Genomic DNA, 19,726 nt, shown 5'->3' with positions numbered 1-19,726 from the left:
AGTCGGCTCGGGGATTAGAACCAGCGACCTTTCGGTTACTGGCACAACGCTCTTACCCACTAAGCTACCTTGATCTTGTGGACTGAGACTTGGTCTCAATGTGCTGAAGAGGCTCCTCCATTTCACTTTACTCGCTCCTCTTCCTGTCGAACACTTGCCTCTGGTTGCTGCATCGTAGACTGCTGGTCATCCCTAGGATCAGAGGCTTTGTTGGCTAATGAATGAAGAATCATAACCACCACGTGCAATTATTATTCTGCTTGAACCCGCCGTGATGATGTTTTTTCACTATTCTGCCCTGGAATTGCGTTCCCATGCAAAACTAGACAGATAGCTAACATAAACGTTTTCAACACATTCGTTCAAGAAAAGTCACGCCTTGGAAGTTTTATTGAAGACTCAGTTGTTAGCTATCTGTCTAGTTTTGCATGGGAACGCAATTCTAGGGCAGAATAGATCATATTAGTAATTTTCTTAAGTGCATGAGGGTGATAGTTTGTAGTGTGATTTCCTTTACGGTCCATTGAGGTACTTAAAACCGTATTATAATCTCCCACCATAATAATTGAGTCATGTATTACCTGTAAGCGCGATAAATTATTATACATATCTTCAAAGAAGCGTGGATCATCATTATTTGGACCATATAGATTAATGAGCCAAATTTGTTTATGGTCCAATAGCATATTTAAAAGGATCCACCTTCCTTGCGGATCTGTTTGAACAGTTTGCACATTCAGATCAAAATGATTGTTAATTAATATCATCACCCCTTTTGAGTTTCTTTTGAGTTTTGTGGTGTCCGAATGATGCTGCAATGCTGTGTTGACAAGAAATCCGCTGACACTGTACTCTGATTATAATGGTTTATTATATCAAATATTTCACCATCAATTTACAGACTTCTACAGAATCTGGAGTGCAACAAACCCAATCTCAAATATGATCACTCTCCTCGTCCCTTTGTTAAAACATGGTATATATCCTATGTAACATAAGATGGCATGTTTTGAATAGACCAATCCCTGGCCTCCACATATCCCAATCCCCACTGTCTTATGGGGCCCCTATAGTAATACTTTCCAGATGTTTCAGCAAAGCAGATCAAAGTCCATTTAACCAACAATATGAAAATCTCAGCCAAAGCTATAAATGTTCAGATACTACAGTTTCCATGGGAGAAATATGTTTCGCCCACCCAGTCCTTCATCCATACAACTTAGTCTAAAAGGGTAAAATGAGTTTCCTGTAAACAATAGATATTATATTCCTTCTCTTTTAGCAGGTAAATACTGATCTTTTTTTCTTAGTGTCTTCTAAGCCATTACAATTATAACTGGCTCTACTTATTTCACCATTTACCATAATGAGATACAAGTTTTGATTATATTTACCATAATATATGTTTGTAATCTTACCATTAAGAAGTACCATTATAATTGAGTGTCCATATAGCTGTACCATGATATTTGCACTGTTAAGCATACTTTATCTGCGACTAAGTAAAGCTCTAATTGTCCTGCAATATTTCAACCGCTAAAACCGCCCCCCCATCCCAAGTTGGGTTGTCATCCCAGTGACTGGCTGGCCATCCCTGTACACATGGATCCTAGGGCCTTTAAGAGATAGGGGCCCATCCTTTAAAAAGAGCACATGGATCCTAGGGCCTTTAAGAGATAGGGGCCCATCCTTTAAAAAGAGCACATGGATCCTAGGGCCTTTAAGAGATAGGGGCCCATCCTTTAAAAAGAGCACATGGATCCTAGGGCCTTTAAGAGATAGGGGCCCATCCTTTAAAAATACCACATGGATCCTAGGGCCTTTAAGAGATAGGGGCCCATCCTTTAAAAAGAGCACATGGATCCTAGGGCCTTTAAGAGATAGGGGCCCATCCTTTAAAAATACCATATGGTGCCAACTACAGTACAGAACCAGATCTGCAGCCAACATCATTTTCGAAAGACTTCGCCTTTGTTCTACTGCATCTAGTTATTTAAGAATACATATACAGTATATATTTAAACATTTTGCATATCTTAATGTAGTCCCATAATTGACGAATAATATGAGTAATAATATAAGCACTTCTACGAAAGATTGTTACCATAACAACGGCTGGTAGTAGGAATTCTGCATCTTTGTCAACAGATGTGGGATGCATACACTCACTCACCTCACCTCACCCCTCCCAAACAAACACCTCTGTCCCCCTTCCACCCATAGATCTTTATATTTTTAATTTTTTATTACAATCCCTAACATTAATAGTGTTGGATGTTCCATTTTATTTAGAATAGCCATGGAGTGGTCTTGGTGTCTCGGGAAACAGTTGGTTATCAATGTATCAATGTATAGCTTGTCGACTACGAGAGCTACACGTCTCCCTTTTAGTTCATTGTCTTTGAAAAGTGGATAGAGTACTTTGCATCGTTCTGCGATTTCCTTTGGGAACTGATCGTTCATACCTATTTTAATGTCAGCTAATCTTTTGCCCAGGCTTATAACTATTATTTTTTTCTTTAAATGATGCAAATTTGGCAACGATGTATGCATTCAAGTTTAATTTGGTCGACAGTGTCGCCTGGGATCTGTAGCGCTTTAACCATGAATTCTTTCACCATACTCTCTGGATCTTCACCTTCATCCTCTTTCATTCTGGTAAGGACCAGATTTTCCCGCGTTGATCTAGTAGGGATATCAAGTAGGGATTCTCTTAACAACGTTCTCTCTTTTAAATTCATTAACGTCAGCTTCGATAACATTGACTGTACCCTTCAGCTTTTTAGTTTATTTTCCCGGTGTCGCAGCTTTCTCACCACCCATTTCAAGGCTTCCCTTCATCTCTTGTCCATCTTTACAGACTAACTCAAGCCTAATTGATCATTTGTAGATTTTAGCAGTTCGGTTTCCACGCTTACCTTACAGGATGGTGAAAATAGGTCATCCGTGTCAGTCGAAGAGTCTCTTAGTTTTCTTTTAGAGTTTGGTTCTCCATTCTTTCCCTGTTTACTCTCCGCCATGTTTTTGTTTTGACTGCGATTTTGTTTTGAATTTGGATGTTGTTGCCCACGGGTGAGCAGATCAGCGTATAAGTACTATTATTTAGTCAGTTTTTGGGACATTAATTTATTTGCTTTTCACAAGCCATTCTGTACCGCCATCTTCAGTCTGCCCTTAATCTCCTAGGCTTAGTTTCCTCACTGTCACTGTGTTCTCTCCCACAATTTCCACATATTTTGGTCCTCAACTGTTCCTGTGCTAGTACAATGTCTATGGCTTTTTCCAAAGTCAAATCTGATGAGCCATGACTCAATAGCTTTTCACGCACTTTAGGTGAGTTCATAGCAAAAACAATTTGATCTCTAACCATCTCATCACTATTTGGATAGTTACAGTCTTTAACAAGCAACTTTAACTCGGTAACAAAATGCTTGAAGGACTCGCTAACACCTTGTAGCTTTTCTTGAAATTTGTATCTAGCAAAAATCGGGTTTGCCTTGGGCATGACATATTCCTCATACATTTTCATACCTTTGCCTCTGCATTTGTAAGTGTCCACGTATTAAATACATCTCGTCCTTTTTCCCGATCCACAACAGGAGATAGCTGCACTTCCGTTCTCATTCTTAGCACGTAGCAGTCCAGAGAACATTAGCTCGACATGCTGTTGGAACATTCTCCAAGCGTCAGGTAAGTTTGATGAACGCCCGATGACTCTATTTTATTATTTTGATTCTTTCTACCTGATACCATGTTAAATTTCCACTTAACTGTCACTCGTAGTGTCTAATTAAAGGAAAGGGATAGACAACCAATATTGAATTGACTTGTTTATTTTCGCCATCTCGATCCAAAAGTAACGTACGTGCGCTTGACGTAAACTTACGTGACCTTTATGCCAATGATGTAGCATGTGATAGGCTAGACGTAATCACACTGAACATAATATATCCTAGCAGGATATTACATCTCCCTTCTTTCGAATATAACAGGTATGTATGCATTGAATTCAACCGTATTCTTATGACTGTACTTCTATATTATGTTCAGTGTGATTACGTCTAGCCTATCACATGCTACATCATTGGCATAAAGGTCATGTAAGTTTACATCAAGCGCACGACGTTACTTTTATACTTTTATGCCAATGATGCAGCATGTGATAGGCTAGATGTAATCACAATGAACATAATATATCCTAGCAGGATATTACAGGGCTCTGAAGTATTTTGTCTCCAAGTTGCCGGGAAGTCACGTGTCCGTCCTACTTATATCAGTACCCTGGTAACAACCTAAGCATTACGGAACTTATATTCGAACAAATAAGCCACACGTAGCAAATAAGCCATTAAACTATTTGTTAACAAAATTCGACACTCTCTTATTGACCTCCATACAAAAAACTCCTTGCTTGGTGAGCGATAAAAACAAAACAATGCACCTGCTGGAGAAGACAGATTTTGGGCCCAGTTATCTCTCTCGCTTCGCATCTTCCACTCTGGCTCCAGCCAATAGAGCCACGCAGTGGAGGTGTCATAATACCCATGACACCTAACGGTCAAACAGGGAAATGGATCCAATTGTTTTTCCATCATTCATTTTTCCCATAGGGGATTTTGGAAACACTTAAAATAGACTCATACTGTGGTACTCTATACTTGCGCTCTCCATCACTATGACGCACTGGCTAGTACTGCAAACCATGCTCTATGAGCTCGATGAGCTGAGCAAACTGGCTCCAACTAGCAGCCTAGACAAAGCTTATTTGAATGGCCATTACGGTAGCTCTATATATGGGGATGAGGTAGTTGGGTGGGCTAATTACAGATGGGCTGTGTACAGGTGCAGTGATCGGTAAGCTGCTCTGACAACTGATGCTTAAAGATAGTGAGGGAGATAAGTGTCTCCAGCTTCAGAGATTTTTGCAGTTCGTTCCAATCATTTGCGGCAGAGAACTGGAAGGAATGGCGACCAAAGGAAGTGTTGGCTTTGGGGATGACCAGTGAGATATACCTGCTGGAACGCATACTACGGGTGGGTGTTGCTATGGTGACCAATGAGCTAAGATAAGGCAGGGATTTGCCTAGAAGGGATTTATAGATGACCTGGAGCCAGTGGGTTTGGCGACGAATATGTAGTGAGGGCCAGCCAACGAGAGTGTACAGGTCACAATGGTGGGTAGTATATGGGGCTTTGGTGACAAAATGGATGGCACTGTGATAGACTACATCCAATTTGCTGAGTAGAGTGTTGGAAGCTATTTTGTATATGACATCGCCGAAGTCAAGGATCGGTAGGATAGTCAGTTTTACGAGGGCATGTTTAGCAGCATGAGTGAAGGAGGCTTTGTTGCGAAATAGGAAGCCGATTCTAGATTTAACTTTGGATTGGAGATTCTTAATGTGAGTTTGGAAGGAGAGTTTACAGTCTAACCAGACACCTAGGTATTTGTAGTTGTCCACATATTCTAAGTCAGAGCCGCCGAGAGTAGTGATTCTAGTCGGGCAGGCGGGTGCAAGCGGCATTCGATTGAAGAGCATGCATTTAGTTTTAATAGTGTTTAAGAGCAGTTGGAGGCCACGGAAGGAGTGTTGTATGGCATTGAAGCTCGTTTGGAGGTTTGTTAACACAGTGTCCAATGAAGGGCCAGATGTATACAAAATGGTGTCGTCTGCGTAGAGGTGGATCTGAGAGTCACCAGCAGCAAGAGCGACATCATTGATATACACAGAGAATAGAGTCGGGCCGAGAATTGAACCCTGTGGCACCCCCATAGAGACTGCCAGAGGTCCAGACAACAGGCCCTCCGATTTGACACATTGAACTCTTTCTGAGAAGTAGTTGGTGAACCAGGCGAGGCAGTCATTTGAGAAACCATGGGCAAGTTGCAGCGGAGGGTGCAGAGCTGGTGGCCGGGGTAGGTGTAGCCAGGTGGAAAGCATGGCCAGCCGTAGCAAAATGCTTGTTGAAATATTCGATTATCGTAGATTTATCGGTAGTGACAGTGTTTCCTAGCCTCAGTGCAGTGGGCAGCTGGGAGGAGGTGCTCTTATTCTCCATGGACTTTACAGTGTCCCAAAACGTTTTGGAGTTAGTGCTACAGGATGCAAATTTCAGTTTGAAAAAGTTAGCCCTTGCTTTCCTAACTGATTGTGTATATTGGTTCCTGACTTCCATGAAAAGTTGCATATCGCGGGGGCTATTCGATGCTAATGCCGTACCCCACAGGATGTTTTTGTGCTGATCAAGGGCAGTCAAGTCTGGGGTGAACCAGAGGTTATATCTGTCCTTAGTTCGGATTTTTTCGAATGGGGCATGCTTATTTAAGATGGAGAGGAAAGCACTTTTAAAGAACAACCAGGCATCCTCTACTGACGGAATGAGGTCAATATCCATCCAGGATACCCGGGCCAGGTCAATTAGAAAGGCCTGCTCGCTGAAGTGTTTTCGGGAGCGTTTGACAGTGATGAGGGGTGGTCGTTTGACGGCGGACCCATTACGGACGCCGGCAATGAGGCAGTGATCGCTGAGATCCTGGTTGAAGACAGCGGAGGTGTATTTAGAGGGTAAATTAGGGTTCCCATGTTAACGGATTTAGGGTTGTACCTGGTAGGTTCCTTGATAATTTGTGTGACATTGAGGGCATCTAGTTTAGATTGTAGGACAGCCGGGGTGTTAAGCATATCCCAGTTTAGGTCACCAAGCAATTTGAACTCTGAGGATAGATGGGAGGCAATCAATTCACATATGGTGTCCAGGGCACAGCTGGGGGCTGAGCGGGGTCTGTAGCAAGCGGCAACAGTGAGAGACTTATTTCTGGAAAGGTGGATTTTTAGAAGTAGAAGCTCAAACTGTTTGGGCACAGACCTGGAAGTATGATAGAGCTCTGCAGGCTATCTTTACAGTAGATTGCAACTCTGCCCCCTTTGGCAGTTCTATCTGGAAATGGAAAATGTTGTAGTTGGGAATGGACATTTCAGAATATTTGGTGGCTTTCCTAAGCCAGGATTCAGACACTGCTAGAACATCAGGGTTGGCTGAGTGTGCTAACGCAGTGAATAACTCAAACTTAGGGAGGAGGCTTCTGATGTTAACATGCAAGAAACCAAGGCTTTTGCGATTACCGAAGTCAACAAATGAGGGAGCAGGAGTGATACTGGGGGCTACAGGGCCTGGGTTAACCTCTACATCACCAGAGGAACAGAGGAGTAGTAGAATAAGGATACGGCTAAAGGCTTTAAGAACTGGTCTTCTAGTGCGTTGGGTACAGAGAAAAAAAGGGGCAGATTTCCAGGCGTTGCAGAATAGATTCAGGGCATTATGTACAGACAAGGATATGGAAGGATATGAGTACAGTGGAGGTAAACCTAAGCGTTGGGTAAAGATGAAAGAGATAGCATCACTGGAGGCACCGATAGAGCTGGTCTCTGTGTGTGTGGGGGGTGTGACAAAGGATCTATCTGAGACAGGTTGAGCAGGACTGGGGGCTCTACATTGAAAAAGTACAGTTAGAACTAACCAAAAGAGCAATAGGCAAGGCATATTGACATGGGAGATAGGTATAAAGCAGTCACAGGTGTTATTCGAGAGCGCTAAGACAACAGCTGGTAATGGCGACGAAAGCTTGAGCTGAGGCTAAACAGATAAACAGGAAGGGGTACTGTATAAAGGAACAGTCCAGCAGGCATCAGCTGTGTAGCTGAGTGATCATAAGGTCCAGTGAACAGCAATAAGTATGTCCGGGAGCAGTTCAGTGGCTGCTACGCTACAGGCGAGATGGAGGCACGGCTGTTGATTGCGTGTGCTAGCGGGCCGGGGCTAGCAGATGCATCTGAGCAGGTCATCGTAACGGGAAGCCTGTTGAAACCACATCAGACGATTACGTCGGCAGACCAGTCGTGATGGATCGGCAGGGCTCCGTGTCAACACTAGGAGGTCCCGTCCGGTTGACAGAGTAGTAGATAGCCGGGAGATGGGCCTTGTTCGAGGCTAGCTCAAGGCTAACTGGGGTTAGCTTCAGGACAGTGGTGATTAGCCAACAATGACAACAGCCATTCGGTTGCAGCTAGCTAGTTGCGATGATCCGGTGTTAAGGTCCAGTGATTCAGTGATTCCGGCAGAAAATCTATTGACAATTTGTGGCCAAAGACAGGCCTCCACACTAAACATGGTAATAGAGTATGATTGAAAAGCTGTAAGCCTCATTGTCAAATTGTAGGCTAGCTGTAATTTCTAAAACATGAGTATGGTCATTTAGTATTTCAATGAAGAACTAGAGAGAGCCAGACTGAGACCATTGTGCAGGGAAACAAGATTTGTATTTATTGATGTCATACTAAAGTGAGGACCAGAGCAGTCCAGACACAGTGACAGCAGGCCAGACACAGTGAGTGACAGAGGTTAACTCATTCACTACTGCAGTTCATAAGGTAAACAGACACAGTACCTACCCTGTAACTACAGTGGGACAACCAGATCTGGGTCATATAACTGAGTCAACAATCAAATACACAAGGCGGCATACTGAGAGATAGACGTCAGTGTAGACACTGTGTACGATAAACTAACTTTAGGGGTGAGGTGGAGTTTTGTACTGCTCAATGTTCTAGAATCTAGTCTGTTATGATGAGCCTGAGGTTGAGGTGAGGGGGAGGAGGGTTTTTCAGCTCTGTCTGGGGAGAATGAGAAAGCCATGTCAGAGGAGAGGGGTTAGATGGGGGCCGGATGTTGTTGTTGTTGAGTAGGTATCTACTCTAGTTGAGGGTGTAGGAATCAATGATGTGTACAAAACCCTAGATGATGTCCATGGGGCGCAGTTTTGAAGCCACTGCAGAGGCTCTAGGGTGTAGGAGTAGTACAGGGTCACTATAGAGGCTCTAGGGTGTAGGAGTAGTACAGGGTCTACTGTAGAGGCTCTAGGGTGTAGGAGTAGTACAGGGTCTACTGTAGGGGCTCTAGGGTGTAGGAGTAGTACAGGGTCTACTGTAGGGGCTCTAGGGTGTAGGAGTAGTACAGGGTCTACTGTAGAGGCTCTAGGGTGTAGGAGTAGTACAGGGTCTACTGTAGAGGCTCTAGGGTGTAGGAGTAGTACAGGGTCTACTGTAGAGGCTCTAGGGGTGTAGGAGTAGTACAGGGTCTACTGTAGAGGCTCTAGGGTGTAGGAGTAGTACAGGGTCTACTGTAGAGGCATTGGGGTGTAGGAGTAGTACAGGGTCTACTGTAGGGGCTCTAGGGTGTAGGAGTAGTACAGGGTCTACTGTAGAGGCTCTAGGGTGTAGGAGTAGTACAGGGTCTACTGTAGAGGCTCTAGGGTGTAGGAGTAGGACAGGGTCTAGTGTAGAGGCTCTAGGGTGTAGGAGTAGTACAGGGTCTACTGTAGGGGCTCTAGGGTGTAGGAGTAGTACAGGGTCTACTGTAGGGGCTCTAGGGTGTAGGAGTAGTACAGGGTCTACTGTAGAGGCATTGGGGTGTAGGAGTAGTACAGGGTCTACTGTAGAGGCTCTAGGGTGTAGGAGTAGTACGGGGTCTACTTTAGAGGCTCTAGGGTGTAGGAGTAGTACAGGGTCTACTGTAGGGGCTCTAGGGTGTAGGAGTAGTACAGGGTCTACTGTAGGGGCTCTAGGGTGTAGGAGTAGTGCAGGGTCTACTGTAGAGGCTCTAGGGTGTAGGAGTAGTACAGGGTCTACTGTAGAGGCTCTAGGGTGTAGGAGTAGTACAGGGTCTACTGTAGGGGCTCTAAGGTGTAGGAGTAGTACAGGGTCTACTGTTGGGGCTCTAGGGTGTAGGAGTAGTACAGGGTCTACTTTAGAGGCTCTAGGGTGTAGGAGTAGTACAGGGTCTACTGTAGGGGCTCTAGGGTGTAGGAGTAGTACAGGGTCTACTGTAGAGGCTCTAGGGTGTAGGAGTAGTACAGGGTCTACTGTAGAGGCTCTAGGGTGTAGGAGTAGTACAGGGTCTACTGTAGAGGCATTGGGTGTGTAGGAGTAGTACAGGGTCTACTGTAGAGGCTCTAGGGTGTAGGAGTAGTACAGGGTCTACTGTAGGGGCTCTAGGGTGTAGGAGTAGTACAGGGTCTACTGTAGGGGCTCTAGGGTGTAGGAGTAGTACAGGGTCTACTGTAGAGGCTCTAGGGTGTAGGAGTAGTACAGGGTCTACTGTAGGGGCTCTAGGGTGTAGGAGTAGTACAGGGTCTACTGTAGAGGATCTAGGGTGTAGGAGTAGTGCAGGGTCCCACCCTTCTTGAGGAAACATTGATGCTGGAAGGTTCCCATCTTGATGGAGTGCTCGCAGGTCCCCAGCAGGTCGTCCAAGAGCACGTTGCTGTTGTACACCTCCATCCTCAAGGTGTTGTTCTCACGGGCGTTGAGGAAGCTGAACTCCTCTTCCCACCTGGGGTCAGTGTTGTCTTTCTTCACCTCTGTCCTCCCAAGAAAGCCGAATGCCCTGAACACCTGGATAATAATGAGAATGATTATGATCATAGAGTTAGTTAGAGGAAACATCATGGATATAACCCGTTTACCAATGAGGGTACACCAGTGTATGCTATCTATTGGAAATCAGTGGGTATTCCTATGAGTTGGGAGCAATCAACCAAGGAGAGCATTGTCTTTTTCTTCAAACTGGGTTAACTATTCATTGCAAATGTTTTTAAGCTTCATCACCTCCATCTGGTGGCCACAGTAAATGACTGACACAAGATTTGGTTGAGGACTTCAGCCCTGCAGGTGGCAGTAAATCACCAATATAAGCTTTGTGAAAATGGACTACTGAAAAATGGAGATGGCCTTAATGGTGCTGCCCGTTCTCAGATACAAAGATGAGTCCTCTAACTAACTGTATGAATTATGATAATAATGATGATAATTAGTCTAATAATCCTAATATATGTTTAGATTTATATGAAGGGGGTGTGTTCTAGCCTCCATTCATCCACCACCCACGTCTACAAGTAGCACCCAGTTAGCTTACTGCACATAAGCTATGATGGTTGATAGGTGACTTAGGTGAGGAGATATTTACCTCGACGTAGGCATCAGCGGTCCCCAGCAGGCTGCTGTCCAGGTTGCTGGCACGGAGGTTGAAGACCTTGAGAACCTTACGTTGCTCTGCTGCATAGATCTGGACCACAGTCAGAACACACACCACCATCAGGCAGCACAGAAGAGAGGAGGAGGACATGGCTCTCAGTCAGATAGGGCTTGATCCGTGGAGGGAAGACAACTAGGAGAGAGAGAGGGGGAAAGTCTTCACATTGATTTTTTTTTTTTTTTATTATGTGGAAACAACTTTGATTCAACCAGTTTTAGCCCAGTGGGTACTTTACATAATGTCAATTTTAAAATATAATACATTATAAAGTAAACTCTCGTTACATGACACGTAAAAGGTCATAATACCTGTGTTCTGTATAGTCTGGAGACGAGCGTCTGTCTGTCTATCTGTCTCAGGGGAACCAACCACTGCTGGTTTTTCCTATGCCCTCTCACTGTTTATAAAGACCTCACCTGTGCATCCACAAAACACTCTCAACATACTCCCACAACACAGAGGCTGTGTCCCTAATTACACCCTATAACCCTACATAGTGCACTACTTTTGACCAGAGCCCTATATGCCCTGATGAAAAGTATTGCACTACCTAGTCCAGGGTGCCATTTGGGACACAGGTAAAGAGGCAATGGAGACAGGTGCTCTGTTCTCAGTGATGCTTCAACCAATGAGAAAACAGTCTGGGTGGCCGAACAACAGCAACACCTACAAATATTATTAACCTCAAATGCTGATGAAATGAAGGCCAGGCTTTTGAATAAATACTTTGAGGGCTAGTTTCCTGGACACAAGTTAAACTTGGTCCTGGACTAAAAAGAAAAACACTTTCAACAGGGATTCTCCATTAAGTGTGCTTTTTGTTCGGGACTAGGCTTAATCTGGGTCTGGGAAATCGGCCTTCAAAGTTCAATAAGGGAAATCCATTAAAATTCTAATTCATCATCACTGACAAATATTAAGACAAAAACTAAACACTACGTGATAAAATAAATATCCAGTCTGAGACCATAGTGCTGAGATGCAGGTTTCTTTATTAAAGCCATACCTAAGTGAGGATCGTCATATCAGATGAGTGCCAATATTCAGTTTGGACACGATCACAAGGAGCATTTGGCATATGCTCAGTTATAGGGGTTAGTTCATTAATTAATGCACTTAATTCTGATAGTCAGACACTGTGATAGGGGTGGGTACTTAATATGTGCGTCTCTTATGTTTAGAGGGTGTTTGGAATGAGAGTGGGGTCAGAGGTCAAAGGTCAGAATAGTGTAAAGTTTGAGGTCCTGCTGGTCAAGGGCATCACCAGAGTTTCATAACATTCGGTCCTAAGCCCTGAAGACCAGGGGCTGACTGGAGGGTTAAAAACAAATCACATTTAATAAAGCATTGCGTGCATATCATCGTATTTGCGGGTCCAAGTAAAAATTGCTTTTTCTAATATGATTTCATGAAATGCTACGTCATTTTATATGACTGGAGACATTACAATAATATTTTTTAATACAACACAAATTACCAAAATGGCTACTCTTACGTTGACATACTGAGATCAATAAAACGAACGACCCTGTCTTAAATGCAACCAATAGCACAGGCGAATGAAAAGTATGGATACACAGATTGTGTGAGGAGGAAATTATAGGCCATCAACTTTCCAGTTAAACTCACTCATCCAGACAGTTTTCTTTCCCACAACTGTATTTTTTAATATTGTGAAAGTCCTTTTAGCTGCTGCCTGCTGTTCATTGACAGCCACATTGACAGCCACATTGACAGCCACATTGACAGCTACATTGACAGCTACATTGACAGCTACATTGACAGCCACATTGACAGCTATATTGACAGCCACATTGACAGCTACATTGACAGCCACATTGACAGCTACATTGACAGCTACATTGACAGCCACATTGACAGCCACATTGACAGCCACATTGACAGCTACATTGACAGCCACATTGACAGCTACATTGACAGCCACATTGACAGCCACATTGACAGCTACATTGACAGCCACATTGACAGCCACATTGACAGCCACATTGACAGCCACAACTCAACAATCGTCTGTTTGATATTTGCCCCGTGTGCTGCCCAATTGCGGGATTCCCGACTGTAGGCCTGTATGTGCTTGTGATGTGACGAAACACAATAACCATTTTCCCCCTGTGGCTAAATTACGCTCTCTGGTGTAGAATTTTCAACGATTTCATTTATTTCTCTAGAGACAGGAGTAATGAGGCCTATATAATTTGACAAATGTATTTGAATTTATCTGCAGCACTTACAGTAGCCTACCCCTTATTGTGGCTATGTTTTCTTCCATGCGGCGTGATCTCCCCAAGGCCAAATCATCAACACTTCTTGTTATTAAATCAATGGATTGTGGTCAGTACCCCATATTAGGTTAATTGCGTAGGAAGGCCTACTGTTACAATAATAGTCTATTTAAACTAATCTATCAGCAAGTAGCCTACAATTACAAGAGAGTAAAGTCAGTAAGTCAATGAACAAGTATTTGACATTAAACCACATGTGGTCCATTCCCAGTGGTATGCAGCACCAATACGAACACAGGCTGTATCCCAAATAGCACCCTATTCCCTATTTAGTGCACTACTATGGGCCCTGGTCAAAAGTAATGTACTATAAAGAGAATAGGATGCCATTTGGGATTCCTGCCAAGAGAAAACAAAACAAGCTAAAAGCCAATCTGATGTTTAAACCTACATAAACAGAAAATACACTCATAAACAGTCAACATCAGGCAATCAAGTAAGAAATGGCTGACCAGAAGACAAAATCATCTTACCCCACGACACAAGATAAAGAAACCAGAAACGAAAAGAAAGGGCTGTCTTCCAACAGCTGCTTAACTGGCCAGTCTTACCTCAACCAATCAATGATCAACTCAGTAATATCAGTGTCGTGTACATCAGATATGTGTATCCCAGGGCTACATTATTTTTCTCCACATAACATCACAGGCAAGCTGGTCAGAGTTCCGCACAACTCCTCCCTAACTAACAATGACTACAGAGCCATATGGTATATAGACATACAGATAAAGTATCTCTATACTGTACATGACTTTGGGACTAATGATCGGTTCATAAACATGATTAAGCTTAGAACATATTGTCGTTTGATAATTAAGTGATAATGCCAGAGAAGCCGGTGTTTGGAGGATATATTGGCACGGGTGTTGTTTGGCCCGAGACTTTGTCTCCAAACACCGGCTTTGAGGGCATTATCACTTAATTATCTAACGACAATATGGTCTAAGCTTAATAATGATGTCAGCTGATTCATGTCCAGACTCCCGACACGTTCATTACTATGGTACAGCTGGAGATCGAATTTGAATATTGAAACAATGTTGCAAATGTTGGAGAGGCAGCAAGGTTTATACAAATCTCTGATGTTGAAAACTAAATGTTAGTCTAAAAGAAATGTGAGATAATGTCTAGATGCTTTTATAGTGGAGATCAAGTTTATAAATTGCCTGGCTGGGCTGATGAGACAGTGGATTGCGCAGTCAGATGGAACAGAGTAAATAGACATTTTAACGTCCTAGATTTAGCCGGTGGTAACTTCTGGAATAGACACCGGCTGGAATGCGCTTTTAACCAATCAGCATTCATTTATTTATTGGGCTGTGTCTGAAAACGTTACTAGCTGTCAAATCCTTGCTTCCTCCGTCCTTGTTTCCTCAGTTCTACTCAAAGCGTATTGGAGGAGAGGAGAGGATCCAAGGTCCCTCCCATGATCCTCTTCCTCCAATGAGCTTTGAGATGAATTGAGAAAACAAGGAAGCAATGATTTGACAGCTAGCAACGTTTTCCTCACTCATTTGGCTGTGAAACTAGCCCTCAAAATGTTAATTCAAAAGCCTGGCCTTCATTTCATCAGAATCAGAGGAAAATAATACCTGTAGGTGTTGCTGTTGTTTGGCAACGCAGACTGTTATCTCATTGGTTGAGGCATCACTGAGAACAAGCCACCTGTGGAGTGCCATTGCATTTCTGTGTGGGGAGGAATGGAGGCGATGCCTTTTTGTGTGGGGGGGGGGGGTCTTTATAAAAAGTGAGAGGGCATATGAAAAACCGTCAGTGGTTGGTTCCTCTGAGACAGACAGACAGACAGATAGACGCTCGTCTCCAGACTCTACAGAACACAGGTATTATGACCTTCCAGGAGTCATGTAACAAGGGTTCACTTTATAATGTTTTATATTTGAAAATGGACTTGTCTTTTTCATTTGTTTGTCTTTCTCTCCTCTGTGTTAGTGTTTTCATTCTTCCTGCTCTGTGACCTGCTCTTAGGGAAACAACTGACATATTTATATTATCTCCTTTATCTCTATCTCTCCACATCCCCTCTCTCTCTCTCTCTCTCTCTCTCTCTCTCTCCTAGTTGTCTTCCCTCCACGGATCAAGCCCTATCTAACTGAGAGCCATGTCCTCCTCCTCTCTTCTGTGCTGCCTGCTGGTGGTGTGTGTTCTGACTGTGGTCCAGATCTATGCAGCAGAGGAACGTAAGGTCCTCAAGGTGTTCAACCTCCGTGCCAGCGACCTGAACAGCGGCTTGTTCCAGACTCCTGATGCCTACGTCAAGGTAAATCTCTCCTCACCTGAGTCACCTGTCCACCATGATAGATGATGTGTGGTGATCTGTCAGGTGCCAAATGTCTGGGTGATACACATTGGTGGTGGATGAGATCCTCCTCTCCCCTTTACAATATGAATATATATATATATAATAATAATAATAATAATATGCCATTTAGCAGACTATATATATATATATATATATATATATATATATATTTATCATGACGGTGATGTTTATGATGATGATTAACATTATCATTATCATCATTATCATCATCAATATTATAATTCAGGTGTTTATGGGCTCCGGCTACGGTGGGAAGACAGAGGTAAAGAACGACAACACTGACCCCTGGTGGAAGGAGGACTTCAACTTCTTCAGCGCCCGTGAGAACGACCCCCTGAGGCTGGAGGTGTACGACTCAGACGTGATCTTCGACGACCTGCTGGGGACCTGTGAGCGCTCCATCAAGAACGGAACTTGGCAGCATAGCTGCTCCATCAAGAGGGGAGGGATCCTGTCCTACTCCTACACCCTAGAGCCTCTACAGTAGACCCTGTACTACTCCTACACCCTAGAGCCTCTAAAGTAGACCCTGTACTACTCCTACACCCTAGAGCCTCTAAAGTAGACCCTGTACTACTCCTACACCCTAGAACCTCTAAAGTAGACCCTGTACTACTCCTACACCCTAGAGCCCCTACAGTAGACCCTGTACTACTCCTACACCCTAGAGCACCTACAGTAGACCCTGTACTACTCCTACACCCTAGAGCCTCTACAGTAGACCCTGTACTACTCCTACACCCTAGAGCCCCTACAGTAGACCCTGTACTACTCCTACACCCTAGAGCCTCTACAGTAGACCCTGTACTACTCCTACACCCTAGAGCCCCTACAGTAGACCCTGTACTACTCCTACACCCTAGAGCCTCTACAGTAGACCCTGTACTACTCCTACACCCTAGAGCCTCTACAGTAGACCCTGTACTACTCCTACACCCTAGAGCCTCTACAGTAGACCCTGTACTACTCCTACACCCTAGAGCCTCTACAGTAGACCCTGTACTACTCCCTACACCCTAGAGCCCCTACAGTAGACCCTGTACTACTCCTACACCCTAGAGCCTCTAAAGTAGACCCTGTACTACTCCTACACCCTAGAGCCTCTACAGTAGACCCTGTACTACTCCTACACCCTAGAGCCTCTACAGTAGACCCTGTACTACTCCTACACCCTAGAGCCTCTACAGTAGACCCTGTACTACTCCTACACCCTAGAGCCCCTACAGTAGACCCTGTACTACTCCTACACCCTAGAGCCTCTAAAGTAGACCCTGTACTACTCCTACACCCTAGAGCCCCTACAGTAGACCCTGTACTACTCCTACACCCTAGAGCCTCTATACTAGACCCTGTACTACTCCTACACCCTAGAGCCCCTACAGTAGACCCTGTACTACTCCTACACCCCCAATGCCTCTACAGTAGACCCTGTACTACTCCTACACCCCCAATGCCTCTACAGTAGACCCTGTACTACTCCTACACCCTAGAGCCCCTAAAATAGACCCTGTACTGCTCCTACACCCCCAATGCCTCTACAGTAGACCCTGTACTACTCCTACACCCTAGAGCCCCTACAGTAGACCCTGTACTACTCCTACACCCTAGAGCCTCTATACTAGACCCTGTACTACTCCTACACCCTAGAGCCCCTACAGTAGACCCTGTACTACTCCTACACCCTAGTGCCTCTACAGTAGACCCTGTACTACTCCTACACCCTAGAGCCCCTACAGTAGATCCTGTACTATTCCTACACCCTAGAGCCTCTACAGTAGACCCTGTACTACTCCTACACCCTAGAGCCTCTACAGTAGACCCTGTACTACTCCTACACCCTAGAGCCTCTACATTAGACCCTGTACTACTCCTACACCCTAGAGCCTCTACAGTAGACCCTGTACTACTCCTACACCCTAGAGCCTCTACAGTAGAACCTGTACTACTCCTACACCCTAGAGCCTCTAAAGTAGACCCTGTACTACTCCTACACCCTAGAGCCCCTACAATAGACCCTGTACTACTCCTACACCCTAGAGCCCCTACAGTAGACCCTGTACTACTCCTACACCCTAGAGCCTCTTCAGTAGACCCTGTACTACTCCTACACCCTAGAGCCTCTACAGTAGACCCTGTACTACTCCTACACCCTAGAGTCTCTAAAGTAGACCCTGTACTACTCCTACACTCTAGAGCCCCAACAGTAGACCCTGTACTACTCCTATACCCTAGAACCCCTACAGTAGACCCTGTACTACTCCACCTGAGAGCCCCAAGCCTAGACCAAAGCCTCTCCTCTTATCCACAACAACCTGTCAAAACTCTGACCTCACTCTAATTCCAAACACCCTCTACACCAGTGTTTCCCAATCCTGGTCCTGGGGACCTGGGGGGTGCACGTAGTTATTTTGTCCCCTAGCACTAACACACCTGACTCAACTAAAGGCTTGATGATGAGTTGATTAGTTGAATCTAGTGTTTTAGTGTAGTGATAGGGCAAAAACTAAAAACGTGCTCCCCTTTGGGTCCCCAGACACAGCTATAAACTGTGTTCTGAATTACAATAGACTAATATACCTAGTCCCCCCCCCCCCCCCTCACTCTGATCTCATGGTCCTCCCTTTAGACATCAATATAACAACTGTATTTCAGCATAATGGTCTCAGTTTGGTTCTTTCTTTAAATCACCATGAAGTGTTTAGGTTTTCTCCTAATATTTGTCAGTGACCCTTACAAAAAAGTCCCACAGGACTCCTGCAGGAATTTGTGCCTCTGTGAAGGAATTGTGCAGGTGACTTGCAGGAATCCCACAGTACTAATGCAATCCCACAGTACTAATGCAATCCCACAGTAATAATGCAATCCCACAGTACTAATGCAATCCCACAGTAATAATGCAATCCCACAGTACTAATGCAATCCCACAGTAATAATGCAATCCCACAGTACTAATGCAATCCCACAGTAATAATGCAATCCCACAGTACTAATGCAATCCCACAGTACTAATGCAATCCCACAGTACTAATGCAATCCCACAGTACTAATGCAATCCCACAGTAATAATGCAATCCCACAGTACTAATGCAATCCCACAGTACTAATGCAATCCCACAGTACTAATGCAATCCCACAGTACTAATGCAATCCCACAGTAATAATGCAATCCCACAGTACTAATGCAATCCCACAGTACTAATGCAATCCCACAGTACTAATGCAATCCCACAGTACTAATGCAATCCCACAGTAATAATGCAATCCCACAGTACTAATGCAATCCCACAGTACTAATGCAATCCCACAGTACTAATGCAATCCCACAGTACTAATGCAATCCCACAGTACTAATGCAATCCCACAGTACTAATGCAATCCCACAGTACTAATGCAATCCCACAGTACTAATGCAATCCCACAGTACTAATGCAATCCCACAGTAATAATGCAATCCCACAGTAATAATGCAATCCCACAGTACTAATGCAATCCCACAGTAATAATGCAATCCCACAGTACTAATGCAATCCCACAGTACTAATGCAATCCCACAGTACTAATGCAATCCCACAGTACTAATGCAATCCCACAGTACTAATGCAATCCCACAGTAATAATGCAATCCCACAGTAATAATGCAATCCCACAGTACTAATGCAATCCCACAGTACTAATGCAATCCCACAGTACTAATGCAATCCCACAGTACTAATGCAATCCCACAGTACTAATGCAATCCTGCAGGACAAAATTATATTATGTTGTTATTGTATACAGTATACAGTATATTTTCCAAATACTCCAAATACGTTATACATACAAAACATACAATACAAAACATATGAATGGGAGTGTGATGTCTGGGACAGTGGAGGATCTGGGTCGCTGCGTAGTTCAGCTCCCTCGAGTGGCGCAGCGGTCTAAGGCACTGCATCTCAGTGCTTGAGGCGTCACTACAGACCCCCTGGTTCGATTCCAGGCTGTATCACAA

General features: G+C 44.2%; 1 protein-coding gene across 3 annotated transcripts; it reads left to right on the top strand.

Moving 5' to 3' along the window:
• Positions 1-3,614: 3,614 nt before the first annotated feature.
• On the top strand, positions 3,615-16,267 carry LOC123481215 (GTPase activating protein 1-like). Of its 3 annotated transcripts, none has more exons than XM_045226853.1 (3): positions 3,615-3,690; positions 15,472-15,672; positions 15,962-16,267. In XM_045226853.1, exons 2-3 carry the CDS (start codon positions 15,514-15,516, stop codon positions 16,220-16,222), a joined length of 420 nt encoding a protein of 139 aa, XP_045082788.1. In that variant the 5' UTR covers positions 3,615-3,690; positions 15,472-15,513; the 3' UTR covers positions 16,223-16,267. The 3 variants fall into 3 exon arrangements, with proteins under 3 accessions (XP_045082788.1, XP_045082789.1, XP_045082790.1); XM_045226854.1 differs by having other exon boundaries at positions 3,647-3,992; XM_045226855.1 differs by lacking the exon at positions 3,615-3,690 and adding an exon at positions 15,174-15,235.
• The last annotated feature ends 3,459 nt before the right edge of the window (positions 16,268-19,726 follow it).

This window comes from Coregonus clupeaformis, chromosome 18 (genome assembly GCF_020615455.1).
Source record: "Coregonus clupeaformis isolate EN_2021a chromosome 18, ASM2061545v1, whole genome shotgun sequence".
NCBI classification, from domain to species: domain Eukaryota; kingdom Metazoa; phylum Chordata; class Actinopteri; order Salmoniformes; family Salmonidae; genus Coregonus; species Coregonus clupeaformis.
The sequence above is the reverse complement of the archived record's forward strand: the minus strand, read 5'-3'. Positions and strand labels throughout refer to the sequence as shown.